The sequence below is a fragment of the Eretmochelys imbricata genome, chromosome 1, assembly GCF_965152235.1.
Source record: "Eretmochelys imbricata isolate rEreImb1 chromosome 1, rEreImb1.hap1, whole genome shotgun sequence".
NCBI lineage: Eukaryota > Metazoa > Chordata > Testudines > Cheloniidae > Eretmochelys > Eretmochelys imbricata.
This window is the reverse complement of record NC_135572.1, coordinates 23,666,577-23,689,357: the sequence shown is the minus strand read 5'-3', so window position 1 is coordinate 23,689,357 and position 22,781 is coordinate 23,666,577. Positions and strand designations below refer to the sequence as shown.

Here is a 22,781-nt window from a genome sequence, read left to right as displayed (position 1 = left end):
GGGGGCCTGCCGCCTCTCCATCTGGCGCTCCTGCCAGGGGTTGGTGCACAGGGGCTTGCCACGCCCACCCGGTGCTCCTGCTGGGGAACAGGAGAAGCTTGACCCTGCTCACCGGCAGGAGTGCTGGGCGGAGTGGTCGCCTATTTGCCCCAGGCCCCTGGGTGTGGGTCGTGTTGGCCCAGTGGCTAATCTGCCACTGGGCTGGGCATATATTTAAGGATTTTGCCATTTTTGTCTCAGAGCAACTTCTTTCAAAGAGGGAGACCAGAGCGAGTATCTTGCATTTGCCTAGGACCAAAACTTATTTTTTCCCCAAGTAACTTTGAAAGGAAACTAAGGAATGAGATGTAAAGTTCTGTTCTGGATTAGATGTTGTTTGACAGAGGAAGATGTGGTAAGTGTTCAGTTTATAATATGGAAGGTTAAAATAGGATGCCCCAAACTGGGCTAGTGTTTATTACTGAGCTAGGGAGGGGAGTGAATAGTCAGTACAGTGGCAGGTGAAAATGAAGGTGGGAGGAACTCAAGATCATGCTGAATGGAAAGAATAATTTGAATTGCACATATTTATTAGTTCTGAACTGACTACATCGTCAGAAAAAAGATCTAGACAACATTGTAGATAGCTCAGTGATGATCTCTGTTCAGTGAGAAGTGGTAAAAATAAAAAATCAGTGTTAAGATGTATATACAATAATACAGAAAGTTATGCCATGACATAGATCGATGGTACACACTCACCTTAAACATTATTCAATTCTGATCAACCCATCTCAAAAGCTACATAGTAGAAACAAAGCATCCAGAGAAGGATGACTAAAACTAGAAGCATGAGAAGACCTGTATGTGCTTAGACAAGGGGTGGGCAAACTTTTTGGCCTGAGGGCCACATTGGGGTATAGAAATTGTATGACGGGCCATGAATGCTCACAAAATTGGGGTTGGGGTGCAGGCTCCAGCTGGGGGTGCATGCTCTGGGTGGGGCTGAGGGTGAGGGGTTTGGGGTGCAGGAGGGTGCTCTGGGCTGGGACCAAGGAGTTTGGAGGGGAATCGGGGCTGGGGTGTAGGGGTGCGGCTCAGGGGTGCAGGCTCTGGGCAGCGCTTACGTCAAGCAGCTCCTGGAAGCAGTGGTATGTTCCTACCTGGCTCCTACATGGAGGCATGGCCAGGCAGTACTGCTGTGTGCTGCCCTGTCACAGGCGCTGTCCCTGCAGCTCCCATTGGCCACAGTTCCTGGAGGCGGCACTTGAGGTGTGGGCAGCATGCGGACTGTAGCCCCCTGGCTGCCCTTGTGTGTAGGAGCCGGAGGGGGGAGCATGCTACTGCTTCTGGGAGCCATGCGGAGCAGCCCCCAACCCTGCTCCCCGGCTGGAGCGCCGGAGCAGGGCAAGCCCCAGACCCCGCTCCCCAGCGGGAGCTCGAGGGCCGGATCAAAACAGCTAACAGGCCAGATGTGGCCCACGGGCTGTAGTTTTCCCACCCCTGGCTTAGAGATTTGAGGTATGTCTATCCTGCACACCTTGTAGCATAGTTATAAATGGCAGTGTAGACAGTGAGGCACAGCTTATGCGACTAAAGATGCACCTATACCCATCACGGCTCTCTGTGTAGAGACCAACTGGTGCCTCTCTTGTCTACACTGCTATATTTAGCAGTGTCATGTCCTTCTGCTTCCCCACTGCTGGAGTCTTTCCCTATCATGGGGAAAGGCTCCAACATCAGGAAGGCTCTGGCAGGAGGAGGTAGCCAGGAAAGGCATCTTCTGCCACTGAGGCCTTTCATTGACGTGTAGCTACATACTGCAGTGTGTGCTCAGCCTGCTTTTTGCTGCAGTGTGTAGCTACACATTCCTTGCATGCAGGCACCAGTGGTGTGCAGCCTTAAATGATTAAGACTGCTTAATTTGGAGACGTACTGGAGATATAGACTGCTAATCGAGTTGTCAAGTTATTTGGGTGCTCCTATTTACTCAGAACAACTTCTCTCAAATAGTGAAACAGGAGCAAGCCTCTTTCATTTGCCTACCACCGAAGCTTATTTTTCACCAAGTAACTCTGTCAGGAAACTAAGAAGTGAGATGTAATGCTAGATTAAGGGGTCACCAATGAAACTGAAAGGCAACATGTATGAGAGCTTTTGAAAACTTTACCCTGTGAAAAACAGTTTCCTTTCATCAGTGTCAAAAGTGATTTAGGAGTTTGTCCCCTTGAAAAACAGTGAAAAACTTATTCTGTCATCCATGGTAGGACGCTTTACTTCGGCACCTGTGTCTTTGGAACCTTTGAAAAATGTATTCATGTTGAATAATTAAACTGGGGAACTCACTGCCTCAAGTTTAGACCAAGAGCTTTGCACGGTTCAAAAGTATTAGACATTTATGAATAATACCTTACAGTATACAGAATTTGGGGTAGCGTGGACGCAATTCAACGCTTTTGGCCTCCGGGAGCTATCCCAGAGTGCTTCATTGTGACAGCTCTGGACAGCACTCTCAACTCAGATGCACTAGGAAGGTAGACAGAAAAAGCCCCTGGGACTAATGAATTTCATTTCTTATTTGGCCAGTGTGGCACTGGTGACCATGGTCACCTCTGCTGATGAGCTCTGCATGGAGTCCCAGAACATCAAAAGAACTCCAGCATGGACCAAATGGGAGGTACTGGATCTGATTGCTGTATGGGGAGACAAATCCGTGCTATCAGAACTCCATTCCAAAAGATGAAATACCAAAATATTTGAAAAAATCTCCAAGGGCATAAAGGACAGAGGCTATAACGGACCCACAGCAGTGCCACGTGAAACTTAAGGAGCTCAGGCAAGCCTACCAAAAAACCAAAGAGGCAAACGGCCCCTCCTGGTCAGAGCCCCAGACATGTTGCTTCTATGATGAGCTGCATGCAATTCTAGGGGGTGTCCCTACCACTGCCCCACCCCATACGTGGACTCCTGCAAGGGGGGAGTCTCATGCAACAGGGATGAGGATTTAGGGGATGAGGAAGATGATGAGTAGGAGGATGAAACCGTTCTCCCCGACAGCCAGGAACTGTATCACCCTGGATCCAAAACCCTCCCAAGGTGGGCTCCCGGACCTTGAAGGCAGAGAAGGCACCTCTGGTGAGTGTACCTTTGAAAATATAATACATGGTTTAAAAGCAAGTGTGTTCAATGATTGATTTGCCCTGAAGACTTGGGATGCATTCGCGGCCAGTACAGCTACTGGAAAAGTCTGTTAACATGTCTGGGCATGGAGCGGAAATCTTCCAGGGACATCTCAGTGAAGCTCTCCTGGAGGTACTCCCAAAGCCTTTGCAAAAGGTTTCTGGAGAAAGCAGCCTTATTCCGTTCTCCATGGTAGGACACTTTACCATGCCAGGCCAGCAGCACGTAGTCTGGAATCATTGCATAACAAAGCATGGCAGCGTATGGTCCCGGTGTTTGCTGGCATTCAAGCAACATCCGTTCTTTATCTCTCTGTGTTAGCCTCAGAAGAGTGATATCATTCATGGTCACCTGGTTGAAATAGGGGAATTTTATAAAAGGGACATTCAGAGGTGTCTGTTCCTGCTGGTCTGTTTGCCTGTGGCTGAAAAGAAATCATCCCCGCTGTTAGTCACGTGGTGGGGGGAAGGGACGAAGCGATCATCCCAGAGAATTGTGTGTGTGAGGGGGGGTTAGTTGGGTTTATGCTGCACATTAACCCAAAAACTGCAGCCCCTCCTTTTAAAGGGACAACCCATTTTAAAGGGACAACCCAGTGCGTGCTTGGTATGGGAAATGAGGGCGCTGCTGTTTGAAACCATTCCCACCTGTTATGTGAAGGTTAAAGAAGCCAAAAGACCATGGCTGCCTGCAGGCCGAATTCTGTTGCCCCTCCCTGCATGTATGATCTCACACCAAACTGGCAGGCCCTCAATATAAGAGGCAAAATGCAACCTTGTACCGAAAGCACATGTACAATGTAATGTTAACAGCTTGGTTCACCATGAAAGAGTCTACCCATTGTTCTCTAAAATGTATCTTTTTAAACACTACTCTCCCTTTTTTTTCTCCCGCAGCTGCAAATGTTTCAGTGCTCCCCCTATCATCTCCGACCAGAGATTAGCGCAGATAAGAAGGCAAAAAAACCACACTTGCAATGAAATGTTCTCTGAGCTCATGCAGTCCTCCCGCACTGAAAGAGCTCAGCAAAATGCATGGAGGCAAGCAATGTCAGAGTCCAGGAAAGCACAAAATGAACACGAGGACAGGAGAGGTTGTGGGAGCAAGAGGAGAAGTGGCAGCAGCGTGATGAGAGGAAGCAGGATGCAATGCTGAGTCTGCTGGAGGATCAAACTGATATGCTTCAGCGTATGGCTGAGGTGCAGGAAAGGCAGCAGGAGCACAGACTGCTGCTGCAGCCCCTGTGTAACCGCCCACCTTTCTCCCCAAGTTCCATAGCCTCCTCACCCAGACACCCAAGAACGCTGAGGCGGGGCTCCAGGCACCCAAGCACTCCACCTCAGAGGACTGCCCAAGCAACAGAAGGCTGGCATTCAGTAAGCTTTGAAGTGCCGTGTGGCCTTGTCCTTCCCTCTTCCCCCACCTCTCCCGGGCTACCTTGGCAGTTATCCCCCTATTTGTGTGACAAATTAATAAAGAGTGCATGAATTTGAAACAACAATGACTTTATTGCCTCTGCAAACGGTGTTCGAAGGGAGATGGTCAGTTGACTTTACAGGGAAGAAGAGTGAACCAAGGGGGCAGGTTTTCATCAAGGAGAAATAAACAGAACTGTCACACCATAGCCTGTCCAGTCATGAAACTGGTTTTCAAAGCTTCGCTGATGCGCAGTGCGCCCTGCTGTGCTCTTCTAATCACCCTGATGTCTGGCTGCGTGTAATCAGCGGCCAGGCGATTTGCCTCAACCTCCCACCCCTCCATAAATGTCTCCCCCTTACTCTCACAGATATTGTGGAGCACACAGCAAGCAGTAATAACAATGGAAATATTGGTTTCGTTGAGGTCTAACCAAGTCAGTAAACTGCGCCAGCACGCTTTTAAATGTCCAAATACACTTTCTACCACCATTCTGTGCTTGCTCAGCCTATAGGTGAACAGCTCCTGCCTACTGTCCAGGGTCCCTGTGTATGGCTTCATGAGCCATGGCATTAAGGGGTAGGCTGCGTTCCCAAGGATAACTTTAGGCATGTCAACATCCCCAGCAGTTATTTTCTGGTCTGGAAAGTAAGTCCCTTGCTGCAGCTGTTCAGACAGACCAGAGTTCCTGAAGATAAGACTGTCATGTACCTTTCCCAGCCATCCCATGTTGATGTTGGTGAAACGTCCCTTGTGATCCTCCAGTGCTTGCAGCACCATTGAAAAGTACCCCTTGCGGTTTATATACTGGCTGCCAAGGTGGTCCGGTGCCAAGATAGGGATATGCGTTCTGTCTATCGCCCCATCACAGTTAGGGAGTCCCGTTGCAGCATAGCCATCCACTATGACCTTCACATTTCCCAGAGTCACTACCCTTGATAGCAGCATGTCATTGATTGCGTTAGCTACTTGGATCCCAGCAGCTCCCACAGTGGATTTGCCCACTCCAAATTGATTCCTGACTGACCGGTAGCTGTCTGCCATTCCAAGCTTCCAGAGGGCTATCGCCACTCGCTTGTGAACTGTGAGGGCAGTTCCATGAAACTGCCCTTATGCATGCGAAAGTTTCGCAGCCACTGGGATAATCCCAGAGCTGCAACACTGTGCAGTCCCACCAGTCAGTGCTTGTTTCCCGGGCCCAGAATTGGCATTCCATGGCATGAGACTGCCCCATTGCCACCAGGACGTCCAAATTGCCGGGGCCCATACTTTGAGAGAAGTCTGTGTCCATGTCCACATCACTCTCGTCACCATGCTGCCATCGCCTCCTCGCCAGCCTTTGCATGTTCTGGTTCTGAACATACTGCAGGATAATGCGCAAGGTGTTTATAATGCTCATAACTGCTGTAGTGATCTGAGCGGGATCCATGCTTGCCGTGGTATGGCATCTGCAGGAGAGCAGAGTTGCAGCGGAAGTGATGGCTGACAATGGATGCCATGAGAATAGATATTTATAGAGAGTGACGAGAGGACCGGTGAGGTGGATTCATGAGAGCAGGAGAACAGAGTTGCAGCGGAAGCGGGAGCCCATGACAGCCAACATGGAGATATTCGCTACTGAGACAAGAGCATGAGAGCAGAGTTGCAGCAGAAGCGGTGGTTGGATGACCAGTTTTGCAGACCTACTGCACCGTCTGTTGCCAGCATCACCAGGACACAACAGTGGCAGTGTCGGTGAGCTGAGCTGAGTGGGCTGCACACTCGCCATGGTATGGTGAGACAAGAGCAGGAGAGCAGAGGTGCAGTGAAAGCGGTGGATGATGACGGTCATATAGAGGACCTGTGAGGTGGATTCATGGCACCAGGAGAGGAGCAGAGTTGAAGCGGTGGTTCGATGACGGCAGTTAGCAGTCCTACTGCACCATCTGCTGAAAGCAGTATGGCGTCTCCACAGTAAAAAGGTGTGAAATGATTGTCTGCTGTTGCTTTCACGGAGGGAGGGTCGACTGACGACATGTACCCAAAATCACCCGCGACAATGTTTTTGCCCCATTAGGCATTGGGAGCTTAACCCAGAAGTCCAGTGGGCGGCAGAGACTGTGGGATAGCTACCCACAGTGCAACGCTCTGAAGTCGATGCTAGCCACGGTACTGTGGATGCACTCCGCTAACTTAATGTGCTTCTTGGGGACACGCACAATCGACTGTATAAAATCACTTCCTAAAAACCGACTTTTATAAATTCTACCTAATTCTGTAGTGTAGACATACCCTAGGAAGCATCCCAAAACACTTTACAGTATATTCTGTCTGTACTATTGAGATACAGCAACTTTGTCAGCATGCTTCAAGTATTACTGTGCTCACTTTTCCTCTATTTCTGTAGTTGAAAATGCATGGAAAATATTTAGATAGGTAGAATGTAATTACCTAGGTTGGTATTTGGCGAAGACACTGGGGCTGACTTCTTCACTTGTGCAAAATGGCTCTGCAATAAAAAAGTTGTCATGTCTTCTGTTTTTGTTATATAAATTGTGGCACGTCAAGCAGCCTGACCCCCTAACACTGAAAAGCTGCCAGCTACAGATGGTGTGTAGTTGCAGGTCACAAACATTTAGCTGAAAATGCCGGCCCAGTACTTAATGCTGCATCTTGCTAGCTAATTCTGTTCCTTAGTTTTGTAGTCTTGTCAGGTGACACAGTTTGTCCATTGCCTCCATCTTGGCCTGCATTAGATTGTGGGGAAACTCTTTTGCATTGTGGGCTACCAACACCATTTGTCCATATTGCAAACGGTTCAGTCACATAAAGGACTTCTATAGTTTAGCAAATAGTGGTCAGCAGGACTTGAAAAATGTACTAATCTGTTAGAAGCCTAATTCTAATAACCAGAGATAGTTATCCTTGGCGATTTAGGCAGAAGATTTCTTTTACCCTTCTCATTCAAGACTTCAAGGCTTCACTTGTGAAGATTTTATAAACTCTAAAAATCTGAAGTGGTACTCACTGCACTCTTCTATTTCCTAATGTATCTGTTTGAAAGTAATCTTTCTTTCTTTGGCTTTCAGGTAGACCACATTTGCATTATTGTCATAGTTCAGATTGCAATCTTGGAGTATTAAACTAATACAAGCAGTCATTATTTACCCGATAACTAGGGCTTGGAAACTGCTTGCGTGCATCCATGTGCTCTTTTGACCTCTTTCTGAAGCTATATTTGGTTTCAGGAACCTCAGCTTCTAGGTTTTGGTGGTGAGAACCTCAAATGTAAGCTATCCAATGCTGAGATGTGTCTTTGAGTCTACAGAGAACCTGAAGTAATAGCCTTGAGAGGCATGAACTGCCCGTTAGCTCACTGAGATGATCCCAGATGCCCACTGATCATTTCAATTACAGCTTGTATTACCATGGTAAGTAGGAGCCCTAATTATGGATCAGGACTCCATTGTGCTAGGGTCCAAAAAAAGTCTCTGACCCCAAAAGTCCACTATCTAACGAGTGGATACAGACAGACAAATGGAGGAGTACAAGGAAACATGAGGATAACATTCAGCAGGATAGGCAGTGGTTTCAGTTCATCAGCAGCCTAACTCAGGTATTTTTGTAGGCATCATAGCAAAAAGGGGGGGCGTAAGGAGGATAAAAAGATATCTTCGCAGATGTTCACAGGGAGCTCCTTCCAGGTGTGGTGACGGTGGCATGGGACAAAGCACAGAGGTGTTAGAAAAATTAACAAGTGGTTGATGGCATGATTGGCACAAAGTTGATATTTTGATAGTGAACGAGAGATGATAGGATAGGCTGTGAAGAGCTTTGAAAGTAAAAATGAGCAGTTGGTCGGTATAGTAGAGAAATTGGGAGCCAATGGATGAAGTCAGAGTGAATATCAACATTATTAACTGTTTGATTCCTTGTTTAATAAAGACAGAGGATAATAGATCTGTAATCATTTTATTGAGTAATGTCTTATTTCGGTGACCGAAGTGGGTGGTATTTGGGAAATGCCAGTTTTCCCGCCCAATCAAGGAATCAAGCCCATAGAACTGTACCTTCAAACCGTCTCTGGAGTACAGAAGGCCTGAGACTTTAGCTGTTTTAAATTTACTGGTTTACTGAGGGCAGGTCTACACTTAAAATGAAGTGAGCTGTAGCTCACGAAAGCTCATGCTCAAATAAATTGGTTAGTCTCTAAGGTGCCACAAGTACTCCTTTTCTTTTTGCGAATACAGACTAACACGGCTGTTACTCTGAAACTTAAAACACTGCATCAGTGCAGCTGCACGGTAGTGCTGTAGCACTTTAATGAAGATGCCTCCCTGAGAGGTGATAACTATGTTGATGGCAGAAGCTCTCCTGCTGACATAAAGCTGTCTACACGGGGGATAGGTCAGTATAACTATGTTGCACAGGGGTGTGGATTTTTCACACTCTTGAGTGAAGTAATTATATTGATGTAAGTCTGTAGTGTAGATCAGACCTTACTTTAAAGTGGCTAACATCAGAGTAGTAAGGGTCTGTTCAAACAGTTGTCGTAGAAGTACACGTTAACAGTTAAGCATGGCCTGCACTTAAAAATTAAACTGACCATACTACATCAATCTGGGCTCTGAAAAATTTAACACCCTGAGCAACATAGTTAAGTTGACTTAACCCTGGATGTAGATTTGGCTAGGTCAATGGAAAAATTCTTCAGTCGACCTAGTCACAGCCTCTCAGCAAGATGGACAAACTACACAGATGGAAAGGCCCCTTCTATCGATGTAGGAAGCATCTACACTACAGTGACACAGCTGCAATGCTGTAGCTGGATCACTTCAGTGGGTGTAGGGTAGGAGTGCCTTTAAAAGCTATAACTAAAGCAAGAGCACTAATTTTTGTGTCCACTGAAACATGCTCTGATTTAATCTAGATGAGGACTTTCAGGTGTAAATAACAGTATGAAACACACAATATTAGATGGGATGACTGTTTTCCTCCTTCATTCAAAAGAAAAAAGCAAAGTACAAACTGATGGCATCATCTAATGAAAACTTTTTGGATGTACAGCCAACAATTACTGTTTCATATTAAAATGAAAAGTTGCTGTTATGCCTTTCTACACCAATCAGTCTGGTTAGATAATGAGACTAGGCGGGGAAAAAACCCTGAATCTCATTTTGCCTGTTAAATTCTGAAAGACTTTGGGGTGTATTTGTTTTCTATAGGTGCCCCTTAAAATTGATTTCCATCCATGTTTTGAGGCCTTTCCTCTGCATCATTTGGACCGTAGCTCTTGAAATGACATACGGTGGGGAAGAGGATAGTTAATCTGCTCTTTCGCTTGAGAAACATTAGCAGTGTAGGCTCCATACTCCCTTTCTTTACTGCCAACAAGACTGAAATTGTTTCACCTATTTGGGAATTGAATGCAGACAATTCCAAATTGCCAATACCAGAGGTGTTTGACTAAAATTAGATTTATTGAGATCAGAGGGAAAAAATTAGATTTGGACAAAGCAAATGTGAAGCATAGCATGTCTTGACCTGTAATCTGCTAATCCAGACTTCCTTTGTGTAGTTACAAGAAAATAGGCAGTATTTTTAATTTCTAGACACACATTCTTGCTCAAAAATCATTTTGGCAAGCAGCATGTTACATACATTGATTCAGATTACTGGTGGCTTTTGACACCCTTTTTTTGAAAAATCCACACCCTTGCCCAGAGTTCTTCCAGGGAGGCACATCAACTCATCTAGATATTTGCCTAATTTTACAACTGGCTACATAAAAAGCACTGGCGAAGTAAGTACAAACTAAAATTTCATACAGACAATAACTTGTTTATACTGCTCTATATACTATACACTGAAATTTAAGTACAATATTTATATTCCAATAGATTTATTTTATAATTATATGGTAAACATGAGAGAGTAAGCAATTTTTCAGTAATAGTGTGCTGTGACACTTTTGTATTTTTGTCTGTTTTTGTAAGCAAGTAGTTTTTAAGTGAGGTGAAACTTGGGGATACGCCTGACAAATCAGGGTATGTCTACACTACAAACGTTATAGCGTGGCTGTGCTGCTGCAGCAGCGCTGTGACGTGGGCAGTGTGGACATGCTTTGTTGTCAGGGAAGAGTTCTCCCAGCAATTAAAAAAAAAAAAAAAAAAAAACCACCTTGAATGAGTGGTGATAGCTTTATCGCTGGGAGCGTCCTTCAGGATAGGTTGTAGATCCTTGATGATGCCCTGGAGAGGTTTTAGTTGGGGGCTGTAGGTGACGGCTAGCCTACTACTCTAGAAAATTAGGTTGACCCAGCAACATTGCTCAAGGGTGCGAAAAATCCCCTGAGCGGTGTAGTCAAGATGACATAAGGGATGGTCTACGCTGAAAAGTTACATTGATATAGCTGTCTCTCGGGTGTGAAAAATCCACACCTGTGAGAGATGTAACTAAGCCAGCCTAACTCCTGGCGTAGGTAGTGCTAGATTGATGTATGGATTCCATTAACCTAGCTACTGCTTCTCTGGGAGGTGGAGAATCCCTCCCATCAATGTAGTAGATGTCTATGCTGAAGCACTATAGGAACACACATGTGCTGCTGTAGCATTTTAAGTGTAGACATAGAGTTAGGCTACCTTCCTTGCATGTGAGCTTGAAGAGACAGAGTTCACACTTTGGTAGTTCTCTCAGTGTTGCTTGTACTTGATGTATCAAATAAGATTTATTGACTCTGATCTGACTAGTGATCTGTTCACTCTTATTGTAATGTTTGTGACTTCATGCAATTGATTTGTGTGGTGATAGATTTTGGAAATTTGTATTTGAATACATCAATCTAAATATTGATTGGGATTGGGGTATATTGATGTTTGAACTGCTCTAATTGAAAGTTAGTTTCCAAAAGGTTTTACCAAAGTTTATGATTTGTTGAAATAAAGTTAATCCCTTGATTTTTGGAAAGTGTTCTGCACAATATTTTGTCGTAGCTATTCATCTGCCTCAGTGTTCCCTCGTTACAGGTTAACATTTTCTGAAAGATCTGGATAAAATATTTTCTGCACATGGAATTCTTTATTTATTCTGGAATAAGTGTCCACACATGGAATTAATCAGGAATAAACCCCATGTATAGACAAGCTGCTAAAACTGCTAAATCTCTTCTAGAGTATCTGGTTCAAATGAGAATAAACCCTGAGAAACAACTGGGACCTGGTTAACTCCATAAAGGGCTTGTGTCAAGGAGAGTGAACAGTCAGCATCCTCTGCCCTGTTTCAAAATGGTCACTGTACACAGTATAGATTGAAAAAACTTCCCCTTTGTTTCTGCCTTAGGACCACTTATCCTCATCATAGATCCTAGGTCCCTCTGACCAGAGGGGCTACTTGGACTTTTCATCTGCCCAAAATGAGAAAATGAGCTGCACATACCACAGTGAGCCAAAAGGGATTAACTTACTTCTTCCTGCAAAGTCTGACGCCAACTAAAAGTGGATCAATATGAAAGCCCAACAACTGTGTTACAAGCAGTTTGGCCAGCTTTAATCCAATATTTAATTTCACTTGAACTGCTAACATTGAAGTTGCTAAGTGCAGAACTTGTCAGGAAATGCCAAAGTCCCTGGGGGGTTTTCGATTTCCTCTGAAGCATGGGGCATGGGTCACTCGCAGGTTTAAACAAGTGTAAATGGTGGATTCATTGTAACTTGAAGTCCTTAAATCATGATTTGAGGACTTCGGTAACTCAGCCAGACATTATGAACAGGAGTGGGTGGGTCAGGCTCTGTGGCCTGCAATGTGCAGGAGGTAAGACTAGGTGATCATGATTGTCCCTTCTGCCTTAAAGTCTAAGTCAAAACTGCCTATGCAACCTTAACTTTACCTCTGGTAAATATACATAGATAACTGTCTTTAATTACATAATCAGAACTTGCATCTTTTTTTCTGGAGGGCCTCTGCTTCATTTAGATGCTTATTGGTTGATGCGCAGTGAATGTTGCAGGGGGATACGCCAGTTCATTTGTGCATTATTTTTGTCCCAGGCCTGTCTTCACTGTTACGTATCTTATTCTGCATCCATTTGCAGTGGAATGTGAAATTTTGCATAAGCACATTTTTACGTCCAATAAAATGTGGCAAGACTTCTATAAAACTTTGTTTTTAAAATTAGTGCACATGCATAAAGTCTTTGTTTTGGTGGATTTTTTTAGTTAAAGTTTTAAAGCAAAATAAAAAACCACTTTGTTCTAGTACTTGGCAGAGTCTAAACTCACTTTCATTAGGTCACCTCAAACCATGTGTCTTAAGTTTAGGGACTAGCTCAATGATGAATTTTAGTGTGCTATCGCAAACTGCAGCTGTACTAGCTGTTTTTTTAATAATAAATATCTGCCCTCCAATATTTAAATAGCTGGACTGTGCTCAGATTTAAAACTAATCCTCCTCACACAGGCAGCATGTTGAGTATTAATCCTGAAAGGGAAAAGTTAGAGTTGGTGATAACCAACTGCAGAGGCCTTCTAGACAGGAACCACTGGGGCTACGTTAATTATAGTTGTTGCTGTGTGCTTGGCCTCCAGTGATTAAGCACATAGCATCTGCTTTGCCATGTAGTTCTTGATCCACGTCATCTTCCTCTTCAGCTCATTTGAAGTTAATCCATATATTACTGCAAAAGATTTCTTTCTTGGCTATGTGCGTGTTCTGTAGAATTTACTAAAGTTAGAACAGTTTCATAGGAAAAATTACCAAAACTATTAAAAATCACTTGTTACAGTTCCATTTACGTAAAAGTGGAATCAACCGCTTCCTCCTCCTTTGTGTTTTGGACTCAAAGGTTTTTGTGGACAAAATATGTGAACTTAATCCAATATATATCTGGTGTATGTTTTATGGAATGGATACATGGACCCATGTTTGAATCAAGAAATGCACTTTTTTCTTGACAAGAATTATTATTAATCTAACTATCTACTTATTAGAATTCTTTTACCCAAGAGTATGAAGGGTAAAGGCAAATTAACTGCTTTGTGAAATCCAGCAAGCTTTGTTGTCAGCAGTTCACCTCTTTCTATTCCTGGAATGTTGAAATGAATATGCATTTTTATCAAAAGTTCTTACTGTGTGGTTGTTTTTTGTTTTAAATACAATTACATATATTAGGCAAATTGTGTATGTAACATTTTCCTTAGCTGGCTTTTTAGTGTTCTGTAGTTTTTTCTGAGACACAGTTATTCATAATGACAGGTTTCAGAGTAGCAGCCGTGTTAGTCTGTATCCGCAAAAAGAAAAAGAGTACTTGTGGCACCTTAGAGACTAACCAATTTATTTGAGCATAAGCTTTCGTGAGCTACAGCTCACTTCATCAGATGCATAGTATTTGTAAAGAGTTTAAACACATCAGGGTTTGAACACTTTTGTGATAGGGATAAGAATTAGAGCTGTCAAATTATTAAAAAAATCATGATTAATTATGAGATTAAAAATTTTGAAATTAATCGCAATTGTAATCGAACTTAATAAAACCTATTTAAACATTTTTGGATATTTTTCTACATTTTCGAATATATTTGTATTCTTTGTTGTAATTGAAATCAGTATATTTGGAACTGTAGAAAAACATCCAAAATATTTATAATTTCAATTGGTATTCCATTATTGTTAAGCAGTGCAATTAAAACTGTGATTAATCACGATTAATCTTTTTCGTTGAGTTAATTTGTTCAGAGTTAATTGCTTGAGTTAACTGCTAATTGACAGCCCTACTAAGAATACTTACCAATATTTTAGGGTGGGTGAAGGGCAATGTCAAAGAAAAGTTAGGCATCTGTTTAGTTTAGTAAATTACATTACCTCTTTCATAAAAATATTGAAACATCTGTTTCATTGGGATGCTAACAGTCCCAGAATTGTATCTGAATTGTTTAATTTAGGGCTTATTACTTGTGTAGATCTCTTACAACTTTTGTGCTTTCAACATATAGTTATGATAGGCCAGAGTAAGTAGAGGGAAGAATTTCTGGAAATCACATTGGACTGGCAGCCAAATTTTTATTTACTTTTTATTATTTTTATTAATCTTCCTCTCTTTTTAACATCTGTGAAATTATTAATAGTGACTAGAGCATCTTTCCAGCAGCTGGGGGGTGTGTGTTTTTTTTTTGTTTTGTTTTGTTTTACTATCAGTTTTAGCACATAAGAAATCTTTTGTTTGATCTTCAGTGTCTCTAATACTGTGGACAGTAGTTAAATGTAATTTTCAGTCTGAGGAGCATAAGGAAACCCTGTGTTGATATGATGACTGGAAACTTTAAAGCCTGTTTTTGCTGCCTTTATTGAGCTGAGAGAAATTGAAAGTAAATATTTTCTCAAATTATATGCAGAAATTACGTTTTGTGCAAGAGTGGTTCTGGCACATGGGAAAGGTGATTCATTTGTTCCTTTTAGAATGGCTTAAAATTGAAAAACGTGTCAATGGTGTACATGGAAAAAGTACTCTTTATTAGGGCTGTCAAGCGAATAAAAAAGTTGTGATTAATCCTGCTGCTAATAATAGAATACCATTTATTTAACTGTTTTGGGATGTTTTCTATCTTTTCAAATATATTGATTTCAATTACAACACAGAATACAAAGTGTACAGTGCTCACTTTATATTTATTTTTGATTACAAGTATTTTCACTATAAAAAAACAAAAGAAATAGTATTTTTCAATTCACCTAATACAAGTAGTGCAACCTCTTTATCCTGAAAGTTGAACTTACAAATGTAAAACTATGTACAAAAAAACTGCATTCAAAAATAAAACAATGTAAAATTTTAGCACCTACAAGTCCACTCAGTCCGACTTCTTGTTCAGCCAATCACTCAGACAAACAGATTTGTTTACATTTGCAGGACATAATGCTGCCCAATTCTTATTTACAGTATCACCTGAAAGTGAGAATAGGTTCACTCATGATACTGTTGTAGCTGGCGTTGCAAGATATTTGTGCCAGGTGCACTAAAGATTCATATGATCCCTCATGCTTCAACCACCATTCCAGGGGACATGCATCTATGCTAATGACAGGTTCTGCTTGATAACAATCCAAAGCAGTGCGGATGGACGCATGTTCGTTTTCATCATCTGAGTCAGATGCTACCAGCAGAAGGTTGATTTTCTTTTTTGGTGGCTCGGGTTTTGTAGTTTCGGCATCAGAATGTTGCTCTTTTAAGACTTCTGAAAGCATGCGCCACACCTCGTCCCTCTCAGATTTTGGGAGGCACATCGGATTCTTAAACCTTGGCTCGAGTACTGTAGCTTTCTTTAGAAATCTCACATTGGTACCTTCTTTGCGTTTTGTCAGATCTGCAATGAAAGTGTTCATAAAATGAACAATGTGTGCTGGGTCATCTGAGACTGCTGTACCATGAAATATATGGCAGAATGCAGGTAAAATGCAGAGCAGGGAGGATACAATTCTCCCCCAAGGAATTCAGTCGCAATTTTAATTAATGCATTATTTTTTTAACAAGCGTCATCAGCATGGAAGTAGGACTGAGTGGTCTTGTAGGTGCTGAATTTTTACATTTTGTTTTTGAATGCCATTATGTAACAAAAATAAATCTACATTTGTAAATTGTACTTTGACAACAAGGAGATTGCACTATAGTACTTGTATGAGGTGACCTGAAAAATACTATTTCTTTTGGTTATCATTTTACAGCGGAAATATTTATAATAAAAATAATATACACTTTGATATCTAAATTACAACACAGAATACAATATACCGGTATATGAAAATGTAGAAAAACATCCAAAATATTTAATAAATTTCAATTAGTATTCTATTGTTTAACTGTGCAATTAAAACTGCAATTAATCGCAATTTTTTTAATCACAGTTTATTTTTTTGAGTTAATCAAGTGCGTTAACTGCAAATAATCCACAACCCTACTCTTTATTGAGAAATAAAGTAAAGAAGAGCCCTAGGAAGGGGACTACATGACTCAGGGAGCTGAATACAGGATATGAGGACTTTCATATCCAGCTCACTAGTTTGAGTCTGGCCAGTGTCAGTGGTGATAATGTTACCATTGCATGGCTTTTAAGTGGTCCATATGAAATAGGTAGTATCAGTTCAGTTTCTAGCAGACAGGTGTTAATCGTGAAAATTGACATCATAGTTAACTAATGGTATAGCAACAGTATAAGCAAACACCAGGGATTAAATGGGCAAGGAAAGTGACTCTTAATTGCAGAAAGTCCTTTTTAGAATACATTTGAGAAGCTTATTTTTATTCATACTGTCTATTCTGTGGATGAATGAAATATTTTAAAGGCTCTCAAACTGCAGCTCTTTGAGATTTTCCTGGTGGGCCACAGAATGAAAACCTTTGAGAGCTAAATCAGAGGTATTCTGGAAAAGGCTGCATAATTTCTAGATTGCTCCATTGAATGAAAAACTGAAATATATGTGTACCATCGTGATAACTAAGCTTCAAGAATACTAAATATACAAGTAAAATAACAATAATCAATTCTGTTTATTACAGATTTAATCCAGTGCACAAATGAGATGAATGTGAACATCCCCCAGCTGGCAGACAGCTTGTTTGAAAGAACTACCAACAGTAGCTGGGTGGTGGTCTTCAAGTCCCTCATCACAACTCACCATCTAATGGTGTATGGAAATGAGGTAATACAATGTCTTTAGTACAAAAATTGTATCTTTGCTGTAAAGATACATCATGGAGATGTCTTTGACTAGGTACTTTTATAAGAAAATCTTCACTATTTCTGCCCTTCTACTTACTAGGTAGTTAGAGAACTGTAAAAGGGGGTTCTTTTTCTATGCCAGTCTTGTTTTTATTATCGTTTAAAAAAAAAATTCAGAGAAATAACAAAAAAACCCAAGTATGACGTAGGATAATAAGAGCCGAAAATGAAAGAGACTTACTAGGTCACTTAGTCAGGCATCTGACAAAACAGGTGTTTTCTGTATAGTCAGAATGGTTTGTAAATTGTATGTTTTTTCCAGACTTCTTAGTTGGGGACCAACAATCTTTGTATTTATATTTGATTTAAAAATATGAAGACTGTTTACATGTGAGCAGTAGGCACCCATAATTAACGTTAAGTTTGCAATCAATTAAATATGAGCTAACAGCCCAAAATCAGCTGATTTTAAAAAAAAGTAGTAAGCTCCATCCTGCTGCATACCCTCAATTCTCCACAAAACCTTTACAAAATAAGTCGTGTGGTGTTTCCATGATACAGCCCTATTTTTTAAGATGCTTAACCCAAATGAACTGTGGCTTGTAGACTTTCTACATTTAAAAAAAAACGTAAAATTTTAGATCTGTTGATCTATAGCACAGTAGACATTTTGAAGCCTTTTTTCTTAATCCACCATTTTTGAATTTTAAAAATTAATTTTGAAAAGTGGCTATTGTATATAATCCATACATGATATATAATATGTATGGTATGGGCAATATTCAGATTCCCCTTCATATTCAGTCAGATTTCTTTTACATTGAAACAATTGAAATGAAATTTCTCATACAGTTCATAGTATATGTTTGTCATAAGGAAAAAATAGAAAAATACCTTCTGACTTTTCATGGGATTCTACAAAGCTATTAGTGCTACTCTTTGGTTCCATTTGTATCTGCACAGGAATGGAAAGACCCTCAGATATTAAGGACATGCTTATTCTACAACTGCTTCAGCACTGCCGCTGAGCCGTTGGAGCACCGTAGTGTAGAAGCTTTCTGTGTTGACTAAAGGTTTTTCTGTTGATTGTAGTTAAGCCATCTCTCTGAGAGGTGGTAAGTAGGTCAGTGGAAGAATTCTTCTGTCAATCTAGCGACATCAATATCAGGGGTTTGACTGACTTAACTACGGTTCTCAGGCTGCAAAATTTTTCAAAGCCTTGAACAGTGTAGACCAAACCTAACTGAGTCAGAATGTAAATTGAAAACTGTTCTGGATCTACTGCAGGGGTGGGCAAACTTTTTGGCCTGAGGGCCACATCTGGTATAGAAATTGTATGGCAGGCCATGAATGCTCATGAAATTGGAATTGGGGTACAGCAGGGGGTGTGGACTCCGGGGTGAGGCCAGAAATGAGGAGTTCAGGGTGCAGGAGGGGCTTCCAGGCTGGGACAGGTGCGGTGCATGGAGGTGTGGGGGTGAAGGCTCCTTCTGGGGGTACAGGCTCTGGGATGGGGCTGTGGATGAGGGGTTTGGGGTGTAGGAGTGTGCTCGGGGCTGGGACTGACGGGTTTGGATGGTAGGAGGGGGATCAGGGCTGGGGCAGGGGGTTGGTGTGCGGGAGGAGGTCAGGGTGCAGGCTCTGGGCAGTGCTTACCTCAAGCAGCTCCGGGTAGCAGTGGCATGTTCCCTCTCCGGCTCATACGTGGAGGTGCAGCCTGATGGCTCTGCTGCGCGCTGCCTTGTCCATAGGTGCTGCCCCTGCAGCTCCCATTAGCCGCAGTTCCTGGCCAATGGGAGCTGTGGGGGGCGGCGCTTAAGGCAGTGCGGAGCAGAGCCCCCTGGCTGCCCCTATATGTAGGAGCTGGAGGGGGGAAACATGCCACTACTTCTGGGAGCTGCGCATCGTGGCCCCTGACCCTGCTCCCTGGCTGGAGCGCCCGAGGGCCAGATTAAAATGGCTGGTGGACCAGATGCAACCTGCGAGCTGTAGTTTGCCCACCCCTGATCTACTGTGAGCCCATAATGTTTGACTATTCAGATCCCTCTATAAAGAGTTTGTACATGTATTTGCACAGTTAAAGTATGAAATGAGCAATGATAAATTCAGTCTAATGGAGAAAATATAAATAAAAGATGGGAAGGACTGAAATCCACAGGCTCTTATCTCTCCTCCTGCACCCTGGCATTTAGAATTTCAAGGAAATGTATGTGGGATAGTTCCAGCTGAGCCTAGCAAATGATCTCTGCTCAGTGTGGGCAGAGAAGATGAGAAGCTCTTTCCTCCCTACTAGTCCCTGCCAATATGCTAGGAAAGAAAATTCTTTCCCATCCCTGATTTGGCAATCAGTTTGTGATAGTTCTTGGGGTACCCGGGGCTGAGAGTCACCTTGTTACCCCCAGCCTTCAGCATGAAGGAGACTTGCTTGTGCTTAATTGGATGTTAGCTCCCTGATACTACCAGCTTGTTAGCTATCCAAACAATCTCCTCTGGGTTATGCCAGCTCTTATTTTTCCATGCAGGTTAACAATTGGTATACCCAGTACTCAAGTCTTCTTGAAGTGTTCCCTGGTGTGTCCAGCCTCTTTTCCACTTAAGGCTCACAGAAATGCCACATCTGCTGTCCCCAAAGGAACAGTGCTTGTTGATTGTATGATTCAACTCAGGATCAACTTCTTGCTTAATATCACAGCACTGAGATACATTTATAGTGAAAACAATAATAAGTTTTTATTATCCAAGATTTAAGAGGTAGTAAGGGTAACGGAAGCAAAAGGTTACCTATAAAACAAAATCATAACATGCTTTCTAGAGACTAGACTTGACTTGACAGGCTAACCTCTTGTCTAAAGAAGTTTTTCTTACCCTAAGTGTCCTCTGCAGCATTTCAACTAAGACTGGTTTCATGAATGTAAATGAACTGCCCTTTTACTTCCTAGGTCCGGGATCACAGGGTGTCTTCTCTGTTCCCCAGATAGTCCAGCAAACCTTTGAAGTGTATCTCAAGATAAGGTTGCCTTCCACCTCTGTATGATTTCTTTTTTGACTTGATATTTCTGTTGACCTTGTATGTAAATTGGCCACCGTTGTGTTAGCCTACAGTGCTTAATTTACATGCCGACAGGTGAATAAACATCTTTTGTCTGGCAGGAAACCTGTTTCTCCACTTCTGCTGTGATACAGACTCTTTAAGACCATATTTTCAGTATACATATATAGCGTTTGTGTGTACATTTCACAACAATAGTAATGACTAATGTGACCATTGTTTTCATTTAAAACCTCACGTGGCATTCTTTGATGAACAAGAATGTACTTACCAGAATCAAGATATTATTGTAACCCCATTGCCAGTTGGCATTGAGTTGTCATGGGTCACACAGTGTAAGCTGATTCATGTGAGCAAGAATCATCATAGTTAAGATTCTAATCCCATTTATACTCAATCATTGATATCAAATTTTCCATGTATGGGTTCCAATTCTGTGGATTTTGTGAAGAGTGTCCTAGGGAGAGAAGAAAATGCAGCTATTTTTGCTCATTAGCTATAATTTAAACTGTTTCCTGTTTTTTCCCCACCCTTTTGTAAACATCAGTTTTTTAAAGTTAGACCAGCAGGAATTTTCAAAAACAAATTCTACTCCCAGACAGACTACTTGTCATGTTAGAGTGTTGAAAGTGGTCTAATCGTTGGAACTTCAATGGAGATTCAGTTGGCCCGGGCTTGGAATGTAAAAGGCTATCACTCCTCCCCTCCCTGTCCCAAGCTATGAAAAATCAGTCACTTCAGCTGAAAACAGAATTTTTCTGTTTTAGTTATCTGATGCATTGTATATTTGGACCCAATACAATGTCCATATAACCATACTCTGCATGATGATTTAGGTTACAGTGGTATTTTCAGATATAACTCTTGGCTTTTTGTAAGTGAACTAAGGGGGAAAAAGACCCGTACCATCCGGTGATAACCTCTGTCTCCCCACATATAGCTTAGCAAAACGCAGTACTAGTATGTATTAATTGTTGTATCAGTTCTCGGGGATCCGTTTTCAGAGGCAGAAATACTCAGTGCAAGATTTAGCATTCATTTTATGCACATACCTGCGACAGGGCATTAGTTATAAAGATCTTTACCCTATGAATGAATTCATGTCATCCTTGGGCTGTATAATTAGCTGCAATGGATAACACTAGAGATTACAATAAGGATGTAACTTCTTCCAGGCCCTGAATCCCGTTTAGCAAGACTCTTGTTTTGAAAATTCACTAAACTGCTGATTCAAAATTCATTTTTCCAGTGGCACTGGCTTTTCTGCCCAACTCATTTCTTCTAAAGTTAGCACATAAGGAAAAATTATGTGATAGATGACTTTCAGGAAGACATTTGTAATATGTGTAGTAAGTAATACCCTTACTCAGACCAGTAGGGAGGAAGAGGAAATAAATTTGTTCCCATACGTGCAAGTTGTTCAGCTCTCGCCAAATCCTGATGCCTCGTCACTACAGGTTGTTGACAAAACTTTTTTGTTAATCTGTTGAAATGGAAACGTTTCACAGATATGGTTCAATATCAGTGAAATTCTGCCAGAAACAAGGCAGGTTTCTTGGGGGCTTACCTGCCCACTTCCTCTTCAGCCCTCCTCATAAACTTCCCAGGATCTCCACAAAATGGAATGACCATTCTTCACCTAGCTCTCCTCTTCACTCTTTATACATCGGAAAACTTCTAAAGTAATTAAAAATAGGGCTGAGTGAGTCAGTATTCAGAATTCTTTTCATAGCAACCCTTCTTACTGGCTAGCAAAAAACTCTTCCTTTCTTCAAAGGGACTCTGAAGCATGCATGTGCCCAGTAGGGATTTAACAGTATTTAATCCTAAACAAATGTTGAAAGGCTCATTAGAATAGCAGTACACTGGATTAAGCAAGTATTTCATAACTTCTGGAGAGTTTCCCCTCAAGAGAATCCTGTGCAGGCTAGAATGTAGCGTTGAGAGAGTTTTTTATACAAGTACGAAAAGCCATGTGGCTGCTTAGAAGGCTTGGAAAGAGGTTTCTTTACTGATGAGAATTACCACCACCATGGTTTGAGGGGGAACGAAGGGAAATGAAATTGCCTGTCTCTCTCATCCTCTGAAATATGATTTATAATCCATGAAGAGTACACTAAAATTGCTCTTCTAAAATGTTTTTCATTGAAATAAAGAAAATGTAATCTTCAGCATAGAAGGCCAAATACTGGTTTTGGTTAGACATGCAATTCCTAAAGTATGAGATAGACTAGACAGGGTGAAACCTGAATTGATAAGAAAATTTCTCCTTTAGGTTCCTGAATTTATTTAATATGAATAATAATCTTTATGTAGTATTAATAGTAAATCTTCATGCTGCTGAATATCTCTTAAATAAAATCCCATAATTATATTTAAAGGTAATTAAATTAGATAACATTCAATACCTTAAATTTAACCTGAGTGTACAGGGAACTAAAGGTAAAGCTGGTCAAGAACTCCTAGTTCAC

General features: G+C 41.8%; 1 protein-coding gene across 20 annotated transcripts in view; it reads left to right on the top strand.

Moving 5' to 3' along the window:
• PICALM (phosphatidylinositol binding clathrin assembly protein) overlaps positions 1–22,781 on the top strand; it is a 113,633-nt gene that overhangs the window by 8,876 nt on the left and 81,976 nt on the right. For 18 of the 20 annotated variants that reach the window (XR_013344870.1, XM_077807985.1, XM_077807994.1 and 15 more), the window contains exon 2: positions 17,099–17,241. Coding sequence is in view for 19 of the 20 variants with exons in the window: in XM_077807985.1 (XP_077664111.1) it covers positions 17,099–17,241 (143 nt within the window). In the remaining variant the exon portion in view is untranslated. Of the gene's footprint in view, positions 1–5,662; positions 6,537–7,849; positions 7,986–17,098; positions 17,242–22,781 lie in introns of those variants that run through there. The other 2 variants (XM_077807943.1, XM_077807922.1) reach the window with 2 other exon arrangements.